Below are 10,651 nucleotides of genomic sequence, written 5' to 3'. Positions count from 1 at the left end.
ATGAATATAAGATTATAAATAGAGAAATTGATTTTTAAATTGTATAAATGCTTCCATTGATCTCCTTGTTTATTATATAAAATTAGTTGGATAGTTAAATGAATGATTTGATAGTAAATTCATTTTGTGATTTCAATATCAACTTTTTAGTACTTAGTTATCAATTGAATTCAATATTAGTTATCTTTCCTTTCTAAATGATAAACCATGATTTCATTACAAATTTAAAATATTTTCACTTAGTTTTCAACATTTTGTTAGATCTTAAAATTTTGGCGAAGATTTTTGTTACTTTTGATATGGTGAAACATCAAGAAGTAAAATTTCTGTTGCTCACCAGTCGACTTTGAAAGCCATAAATGGCCTCTTTTCTATAATTTCTCGCAACGCAACAAGACATACGACGGTCAGGTAAAAGAAAAAAATTTTAGTACTGTTTATGATCAGTTCGGAGTCTGTATCATACATGTTACACTTTATTCGATTCTATTTGATTCAAACCAAGAGTTTTTAATCTAAAATCAAAATCAAACCAAACCAAACCAATCTGAATGAAGTATCACTCTTTAAAAACCATAATTGAATCAGATTTTTTTCGGTTTAATTTGGTTCAATTCAGTTCAAATTTAAAAAGCTGCTTCGATACTGTCTGAAGGAAGAAGAGAAAATTCCAGTCATTAGGGGTACTTGGGTCAAGATTGAGCATGGCCCTGCACAATGGGAACACACATTTACGCTTTTCATAGGTGAGGGGCAATCATTTTCCCTCCTTATATGTCTGGCTGCAGCCCCTACACTCCCAGAGAGTCTTTTTACCCTTCTAAAATTAACTTCTTTGGCCTCAGACATTGTAACTTCATCATTTAATGTTATTTTTTTTTTCCACAAAAAACCATTAAATTACTTAAAAATCATCAAAATATAGATTACAAGTGGGGTGAGAGAATATAGACAACACAGGGATTAAATGCTTACATCTAAGCTAGTATACACCTTTTCTCTTTACCTTTTCAGGGCTCCTGGCTGTTTACACGGCTATGAAGCTCCAGCATCTCTTGATGATTGGGATCAACAGACAGAGCAGCTCGGCAGTCCCGCAGAGCACCTGAGACATCTCCAATGTGCTCATGGAATGCCGCCCGTAGGTGTAGAAGGTGAAGGTCGGCTTTGAATGCAATTGCCCTTGACAGCTCTGCAATGGCCTCCTTTTCCTTGTGGCTGTCCATCAAAACTGCTTCAACAAAAACCCAACAGCATTTTCAGTGTCAATGAACTAAATTAGGCAAATAAAGGAAAACGATTCTACAAGACCTATGTAAATGCAATGCATAAAGAGCAGGACACTGTACTGGCAAACATTCCATCAGCATTATCCAAACAGTACAAACACATGCGGCAAAGCGAGATTGACAACCCTGTCGGTCTCACCTTCAGAGGTATGAGATGTGGGTTACTCCTAGACACTTTTCACACTTGTGAAGTAGAGCAATATGAATAGTCCAGAAAAAAGTCAAAAAAAGAAGGTTATGCATGATTTTTTGTTTACAAATCCATTTAAATCAGAGCTACTGAATGATGATAGATGGGTCCTACTGCTAAATATTACTTGCGTGCAACTATTGATCTTATGGTCTACAGGGATACAATCTTTAAATTGAAAAGTTAGGCGGAAATTTCATTTTCCATGAGCAACACATCTGCAACCTAGAAGCTGCAAATTTACAGTAGAAGGCAAAGAAAATGACCTGCAGCTCGGTATCTGTATGGATAGACTCGGAGTGGATCTAATTGTGTGACCATCTCCAGATCTGCCTTTGTGAGTTCACGGTCACAATACTCGGATCTCTTCTCATAGGCTGACGCATTGTTATGAGCCTTATTAATCAGATTAGTCATTTCCTCATATGCAGCATTTCGATCATTTCGGAGAAAATGGACCCTGGCAAGTCCCTGGTGGGCTCGGGTATGCCGAATTTTTAAAGCATTAATGTAGCAATCAGCAGCTTCGTTCAGCTTCCCACAATCAACATACACACTGCCAAGATTGTTTAATGCCTGCAAAGATACATGTACAGAAAAGGGTTAAAAGAATAACGATCAGACTATTATTTTATATAAGTCTCACCAACACACACAGAAGAACGAAGATACAAAACAAACACCACAATGACACATGGCCAACAAATTAATCAATCTAGACTGTTTCATTGGTGGGCCAGCTGTCAGATGGACAGGGCCCTAACATCAGCACTTCTACCTACACAATTTTATGTTCTGTTCTCTAGACTTCTTGGCAGGCCATCTGTCAAATTTGAAAGTTATGAAAGTTGCGAAACGAGAATCCAAATTTTGTAATGGATGAAAGCATAAACTACAGCTTGCTCTGCACATTAGGCAGGATTGCAACAATGACGGATGGCTCATTAGATTGATGAGCTTCTACAATCTCAACTAACATGCTGAAGCAAAAAGATGCTACGTAGTGTAGGAAATGTCTTGATTGGGGGTGAACATGGGATGACCCTGCAGCTATGAACTGAATATTCAAGAGGTGCAGATTTAGCAGCTATAGGACCATAAACTGGAGGAATTAATCACAAGCAGCTTCAACGTTTCAAAAATATAGGATTGCAAGCCATAGTAGATCGCAGCTGCCAGCTAGAACTCACATAGAACACGAAATGGGGTAGGAAATGGCTTGACAGGGAGTAAGCATGGGATGACCCTGCAGCTGTAAATGTAGATTGAAGAGGTGCAGACTATTGGAACATATACTGCAGGAATTGAGGACAAGCGAATTTACAATTTACCACAAAGCTTGAATGATCTAGATTTGCGGAAGTATAGGGATAGTAAGCTGACCTAGGTGGTGTATTGAGAGAACTTATCCTTTGTGATTGTTTTAGTGGGGTTTTATGAAAAGGGATTACCAGTTAATTGTTGGGTGACTTCAGATCACATTCAGTTGTACTTGCTTTCCTTATGAGCTAGCAATAAAACATTATATACATATATGGGAAAGTCTCTGAGCCTAAGGTGTTTCCTACGCCCTTTCACATATGAATTTTGCATTATTTTTTCTCCCTCCTGAGAAGTTGATTAAAAAATTACTCTGTGAGAAGACGTAGGAAATGCTGTAGGTTTAGAGAACCCTTTCCCATATATAACAGATGATCCCTACAACAGAGGTCAGGTCGTTTTATCCATCCAAACAATGATCTTCCAAATGGATCACAATGATTGAGTGGCTTAGATTGATCACATGCGCAACTCTATATTTAGACCTACATTGTAGCAACTACAATAGTAATGGAACTACCCCCAGGATCTATGAACTTAATTACTGTCATGGACAATCCCCGCACAAGTTTATAGTGGTTAAATGCCGATGCTTGCATATAAACTTGATGCAGTATAGGCCTTATTTGGATCAGCTGCGCTTTCATCAGTTTTCTCTACATTCAAGGATGGTGTAAAGAGAAAAGAAGATACTAGGAATAGGAAAGAACAAAATAGTTATTACAAGTTCTACTAGGAATAGGAAAGAACAAAATACAACAACATAGGAAACTAATACTAATTGCTAGCTTCTAACTGTATTCAGTCTTAATAGAACTAGGAAAACCCAGACCCAAAGTCCTACTAGGACTAGGAAAACCTAAGGGAGGAGTTTGTGACTTGCGCTAGACTCCTCTTTTCTCTCGATAGACTTCTAACACTCTCCCTCAAGTTGCATTATATATAAAGCAAAAGAAAGCTCCAACTTGGACCAACAAGAACTCCAATGAGCATAGAGAGAAATCCAATCAGCCACCATAAAGCCATCAGTAACTTCAAAAGCAACGAAAGCCGACAAAAGATTCATACGACACAGATTTAACGAGGTTCACACACCAGGGTGGTGTGCTACATCCTCGAGCGAAAAAGATGTTTCACTATGCAGAAGAGAGATTACACCCAAGCAGCAGCGAGAAAACTCGCTTTGAAACCCTAGCTCGAAAACCCCAAAATACAATGACCTTTTTCAACAAGACAACAGTACATTGTATAGACTCCAAGTCGTGGGTCAACCCATCGGGTAGCGGTCGATCCAGTCGAACCTCTGCTTCCATCACATATCTCAGAAAACTTCCCATTTGGGTCGCCACCAAAATATGTCGGATCGGGTCAATCTTCAAAACGGGTCAAGAATTCGAGACAAACTTAGCAACAAAGAGTCCCATAACCAAGAGCACCACACAAGACAAATAATTCTCAATTTCCCCCTGACAGTAGCAAATATATGCTCAATGGCAATCCTCTAATTACTTCATATAATCCTTAATTGATGCGGATTCCCGGGTCAAAATAATCATTTGGGTTCAGTATGGATCCACTTCAAGTAGTAGAACTCAATTAATCCAACGTTGATGGCAATTTTGTAATTAATCCATCAATCCCACAACAATCCCAACGTTGATTTTGTAATTTAGGCCACACCCATAAACCACAAAAAACAAGATAATGGAAAATTAGTAATTGATCCCAAGTGTACCAACTAGGGTGGCAAACTCGTAAGTTTCAGGAACTTCCACTTAGAAGTAGCAAAAATAACAAAGATGGGTTTCTTATGACTAAAGGGTATTCTTGGAATCAAAGTGAAAGTAAGGACAAAACATATTACAAGAAGAAGAGAGGGCTAATTCTGGACACTCAAAGATAAAGTAAATAAAGGTGGAGAGGAATCGTGGGATTAACTAATAAGAGTGATGCAACGTTGTGAATGGACTTTTAGTGGAGGGGCAAACCTGTAAAGTAGGTCTAAAAAGAGAAAATTCAAAGATAACTTGGTATCTTAAACCTGCCTAACAAGAAATCAAGGAGAAAGGAACCAAGAGAGATGGTAACAACTCCAAGAGTATCGTTGTTCAGAACCATGAAGAAGAAGAGAACCTGTGAATAAGAACCCAACAACTATGGAAAATGAAGCAATCATCTCTGCAAAACCAGCAGCTATTATGGACGAAACCATCGTCTCCTTCCTTGAGATGAACCCAACAACGGAAGAGCAGAAATCAGATTCAAAATCTGATGTGTTCTTATAGCAGGGATGGTTTCAGTAAGAAGATCTCAACACCAGAAACCAATGGCAACATTAGTCCTTTCGACTACCTAGTCGCAGACCAGTTCAAGCGAAACCAACTTCAGACAAATGATACCAGACGATAGCAGCAAATCGATACTCCAACAACAATTGATTCAGGATAAATTCAAAAGTAGAAGACACGAACAAAATCAGGCATGATTTGCATCAAACCTTCATTGAGTACTTATTTTTCTAAGAACTAAAGCTTCACCAATAGCACGATACCTTTGATTGAATATTAATCCAGCAACTTGTGGAGCAAAGGAGTTCCAATCAATTAGATTGGGGCTGCCTTCATTCATTCATTAAATAGAATAGCAATTACAATTTACAAGTTCTACTGGGAAAAGGAAAGAACAAATAGCTATTACAAGTTCTACTACGAATATGAAAGAAAAAAAAAATAGAACAAAATAAGAAGCTAATACTCAATGCTAACCTCTAACTATACTAAGAAAACCCAAACCCACAATCCTAATAAGACTAGGAAAACCCTAGGGAGGAGTCTGCGACTTGCGCTAGACTCCTTTCACTCAATAGACTTCTAACAGGGCTCACTAGAGAACTCGACAAAGTTCTCTACACTAGAGAACCTTAAACTCACAATGGAGCTCACCATGACACACTCACAAGTTAACAAAATACAAATTATCAACTCTATCTTTTGCAAACCAAATGATACATATATAAGAAAGGAAGAAAAAAAAGTCATTGAAATATAACCGTTAAAAATAGTTGTTGGAAATGTCTTCAAAACAATGCATTTTAAGAAAGAGCCGTTGCTTAAGAAAGATGGTGGAAGAGAGGGAGGAAGTTGAGTAGGAGTAAATGCTCAACATCATGACTACATCATTCCCACCCCCTCCCCACTCCCCCGGGTGCTATGAAAGAACACGTCCTCAAGTTGAAGTGGCTGTCTTTATTCCCCGCAAAACAACCTTTTGTGCAGCAAAACGATTCTTAGCAACCTTCTTCTCCATTGTTGAGTTCGCTTATTGACTTTTGGGTTGAATTTAGAGCTTTCTAAACACAAGATTTTGAACTTGATTCGAACCAAATTGATGCAACTCAAAATGGAAGTATTCAAACCAAACTAGAAAATAAGAAAGTATAGAACAGGGGTCAGACCTTGCAATAGCAAGAACCTCGTGCACTTTTTTTTTTTTTTTTTTAAGAACAACGGTCAGAGAGGACTACTTAACTCTGAGTCTCTTGGGCACTCATTCACCCCTTAAGGACCTCAAACTCACAATGGGGCTCACCATGGTACACCCACAAGTTCTAAAAATATAAATTATCAACTCTACCTTCTACAAGCCAAAAGATAAATATAAAAGAAAGGAAAAAAGAGCTGTTGAAATATAGCCGTTCGAAGCATCTTGGAAATTGTGCATTTGAAATAACAGTTGTTACTTGAGAAAGACATTGGAAGAGAGGGAGGAAGTGGAGTAGGCATTAAATACTCATCATCAAGACTACATCATTTTTTATGATCATAGTCCATAAACACATAAACTTTATGAATACATAACCTTACAAACAATGTAACAAGGACACTTCATTTTTTTGACTCTCTTTTTGTGTTGGCACAGATTGACACAAATACCAATGCCAACATCACCGAACATGGGACAGAATATTTGCAACAGCATCATGACTTAAAAGGCCATTCACACCACACACTTCTCTTTCTCCTCTTCCATCCATTTCCTTTTGGTGATATTGCACTTGTACTAATTACATGAAAGAACTATAAAACTTTCAGGGATAGACATCTCTGTTAGAAGAAGTAATTCTTCACGCTATACAAACTAATACTAAATTATGTGACACAATCACATCAATTTCAGGGATAGAAGTTACTGTTAGAAGAAGTAATTCTTCATGCTATACAAGTCAAGGATACAAATGATCAATATGTGTATCTTTTTATAAAGTTATCTCCATCACTCTTTAACTATTTCCGAGAAAAGCAATGTGATAATATTAGAGACAGAACTGGTGGCTGAAGCTTAATTTGGTGCATACAAGATTCAGATATGCAGGAAGAAAGGGAAGAAAAGGATACCTGTCCTTTGCGTAGCCTGTCTGAAGGGCACTTCAATGCATCTTCAAGCAGTGTAACAACAGTTGAAAAGCATGAAGGATCAAGGCTAGAGTCTGCCAAGGCATAGGCTTTCAAAAAGAAGGCCTCAAAGGATCTCTTAAGGTTGATTGATTCTTCAGCTTTCTGGAGACCTTCCTCACAATGACCTGTATCATATAAGATCCATCCCTCATAAACCAGACGTTCATGTTCACTTGATGCATGCTGGCGTGCCAGTTGTAGGCTTTGCATGGCCGCATCAGGACAGTTCAACCTGATAAAGCAAAATCGTTGGGTTTCTATCTGCCTTGACACAAGCATAATATTACCAACTACATTACACAAGGAATGAGCCCTTAGATAGTAGAATATACCTAAGGAGAAGCAGAGACTGTCTGAAGTATAGAACACCCTTTGCTGCATCAGACTCGAGCATCTGATAGATGACAGAGAGAGACCCAATATCATCAACTGAAGACCACCGGTCATAGAGTTGCAACCAACAATCTGCGGCAGTCCAATTCTCAACATGCTCACGCACAAGAGTACGCAGTTGAGAAGCTGCCACCCGTCCCTCGAACATTCTATATGCCGGAGACAGGGTAAGAATTGCCTGAACATCACATAAGGCTGCCTGGTAATTCTCGAGTGCAAGATAGAAACAAAACCGGAGCTCCAAGCATTCAAAGGCTAGTTTAAAACCAATAATCCTATTGATTTCTGCCAGGGCAGCCTGAACATTTTGTTTCCTCATCAAGGCTGCAGCTCGATACATGTATGGGTAGTTAAGCGTGGGATCCAACTCTGTTGCCTTATTGAGGTCTTCCCACCTCTTCTCACCTTCACAGTATAGTGATCTCTCCTGATACATCCACCCAAGGGGGCTGTAGGAAGAAATCACAGAGCTTAGCTTATCATATGACCAAAGTTTATAGCCCTTGATTGAGCTGAGCCTAGCCAAACCTGCAACAGAATAAATATGGCCCTCACTGAAAGCTGCCTCAAAGAACTGCTCAGCCTTGTCATACTCCTTCCTCAAAAGCCTCACACATCCCAACTGATGAAAGGCTAACTGTCTCTGCCTACTAGTTACTGCTGACTCTACCAACTGTTCCAAGAAAGACACGGTTATATCTGACCGGCGATCTTGGTTCATGGCAACCTCACTCAATAAACAGTAAAGTGAAAATGACGCAGGCCCAACCATAATCGATCTTTTGCGTTGATCAACATTGCTGAATATCTTAACCACTCGATCATCGTTCAAACAGTCAGGCAGCTCACGTAGAAACACTTGCAAGCATGAGGAGGCAAGGAGAGGTGAACTCTCTTCAAGAGCATACTCCATGAGGTCAACTGCATCTTGCCTCGAGGACACCAAAGATGAAAGTTTTCCATCACAAGCATCTTTAAGTCTTTCACAACAAAACTTATTGGAAAATACTAAGATTTCCAAAAGTAAAGATGGAGGAATTCCCTCTAGACTGCCTGTTTGGCTGAACTCACTGATCACCCTCATAGTTGTAGCGGAGATTCCATTTTCGGACAAATCTATAACTTCTAGATTCGATTCCATGAAACACCCATTCAGCATAGCATGGAATGGAGCAGACAGGGCTGCAATCTTCTGCCTATCACAGGCTATTTTCTCTTCTCCAATTCGAAAGAAGACGGTAACAGAATCATGAGTCCCAGTAACATCGACTACTTCAGGGGAATTTAGTGCAGGAAGCTGAGAAGTAATATCTATCAGCCTAAACTCTTTTGCGCATTTCCCACATGATGAAAGCAAGTCAGAGATAGGCTCCTCCCCTCTCTTCTCGTACTTCAACCATGCTGCAAAAACAAGTTTTTCATGAACACTGGTCGTTTTCAACCAGGCCAAACGGAGACTCCGGCGTTGCAATTTGACTTCTCCGAGACCCTTAAAGACTTGAAACTGTAGCAAGTAGAGGCTTGACCGCTCGCAGGGAGGACAAGACTCAAGTTCTTCATGAATTTGAGCTAGAACTTCAACATAATCGATAGGCTTAAAGAACGGAAGAATAGATGGTTCAGGTACCTTGATGAGAGATTCTCTAGCAAAAAGAAAAAACAAAAAGGAATCTTATTTCGACCTCATGAAATATAAACTAACCAGTTTCATAGAACCAGAGAACAGGGAGAACTTACATGGAAGAAGGCGAGTGTAAAGAGGATTTGAACAGCTTCCCTCTTTCAACTTGGAGCCATGACTGTGGATTTAGAGCATGAAGCTGTGTCTCTTTACAGGACTCAGAGAGGAAGAGATTCTTCATGGGGCATATCAGATTAAACAAATCCCAGATCTCCACAATCTCTAAATGGGTTTCTCTCTAAGACTCAAACATAAAAAATTTCATGAGGCATAGCAGATAAAACGAACCCAGATCTCCACAAAAAAAGAATTGGCATAAATTAAAATGATAAATACAGAGACTGATTCTTCGCAAAGAGGAAGTGAAGCTCGCTATGACTTTTCTCTGATTCTTTCTACTCTACAGAGGCGAACAGACCCAGCTTTCCTTCCACAATCTGTTTTCTCCGCAACTATGAACGAATCTCTGGAGTCCCTTCATGAAAAAAAAAAAAAAAAGTGGGTGGAATAAATCCCAAGAACCCATAACAAGTACAAATGATTTATAGCGCAGAAGAATACAAGATCCCCACCAGAAACACTACCAACTCCACATTAAAGGTAACTGAATCTCAAATAATAAAGACAGACTAAACCCACTACAGAGATGGAGAGACCAGACTAACTTGTTAGATACATCAAAGAAAGCAATCAAAAACAAACCCAGAAATTTGGGAAGGGAGAGGAAATAAGAGAAAAAAAAAAAAAGAACAAACTCACTTATTTTGTAGCTTGAATTTCGATTTTCAGTCTAAATCTTAAAATCACAGGCAACGGTACTTGATGAGATGAAAGAGAAGGGCCGAAAAAAAAAAGCTGTCCTTGGTTCATTTGTTATGTAAAAGAGGAAACAGTAAAAATTTACTGTTGGTCTTTCTTTCCTTTTCTCTTTCTGTTGTTTGAAGATAAAGCGAATAACAATAAGAAAAGAAAAGCTAATTATATGAGCATGCCAAAGTACAACCTTTCTTTTTTTTTCTCTCTCTTTTACACCATGTGATAAGAAGCTATGCCTTCTACGCTTCTACCAAAAAACATAGATAAGAAACTATGCATCACCCAAAAACGAACAAACGCCGCAATCCCCCCACCACCCCCAACCCACAAAAAAAAAAAAAAAAAAGAAGAAAAATCTTGCTATTGATTCTGATTCGTGGTTTGAATCGGTTGAATCGTACTTGATTTCTAGGGTTTCAATTGAGTTGGAATTGAAATTGGACCAAAATCGTCAAGATTGGCAAATTCCATTGCCCATTCTATTCAATTGAATCATGTGTCCTATAAA

General features: G+C 38.8%; 1 protein-coding gene across 2 annotated transcripts; it reads right to left on the bottom strand.

Annotated features, from left to right (window-relative positions):
- Positions 1-687: 687 nt before the first annotated feature.
- LOC122073305 (ETO1-like protein 1) lies at positions 688-10,259 on the bottom strand. Of its 2 annotated transcripts, XM_042637868.1 has the most exons (6): positions 10,087-10,259; positions 9,384-9,802; positions 7,586-9,289; positions 7,194-7,485; positions 1,746-2,055; positions 688-1,231 (listed from the first exon to the last, which is right to left on the bottom strand). In XM_042637868.1, the coding sequence occupies exons 2-6, from the start codon at positions 9,506-9,508 to the stop codon at positions 1,011-1,013; spliced, it is 2,652 nt and encodes an 883-aa protein (XP_042493802.1). In that variant the 5' UTR covers positions 9,509-9,802; positions 10,087-10,259; the 3' UTR covers positions 688-1,010. The 2 variants fall into 2 exon arrangements, with proteins under 2 accessions (XP_042493802.1, XP_042493801.1); XM_042637867.1 differs by lacking the exon at positions 10,087-10,259 and having other exon boundaries at positions 9,384-10,064.
- Positions 10,260-10,651: the final 392 nt, after the last annotated feature.

The sequence above is a fragment of the Macadamia integrifolia genome, chromosome 3, assembly GCF_013358625.1.
Source record: "Macadamia integrifolia cultivar HAES 741 chromosome 3, SCU_Mint_v3, whole genome shotgun sequence".
Classification (NCBI taxonomy): Eukaryota; Viridiplantae; Streptophyta; class Magnoliopsida; order Proteales; family Proteaceae; genus Macadamia; species Macadamia integrifolia.
This window is presented reverse-complemented; position numbering and strand designations above follow the sequence as displayed.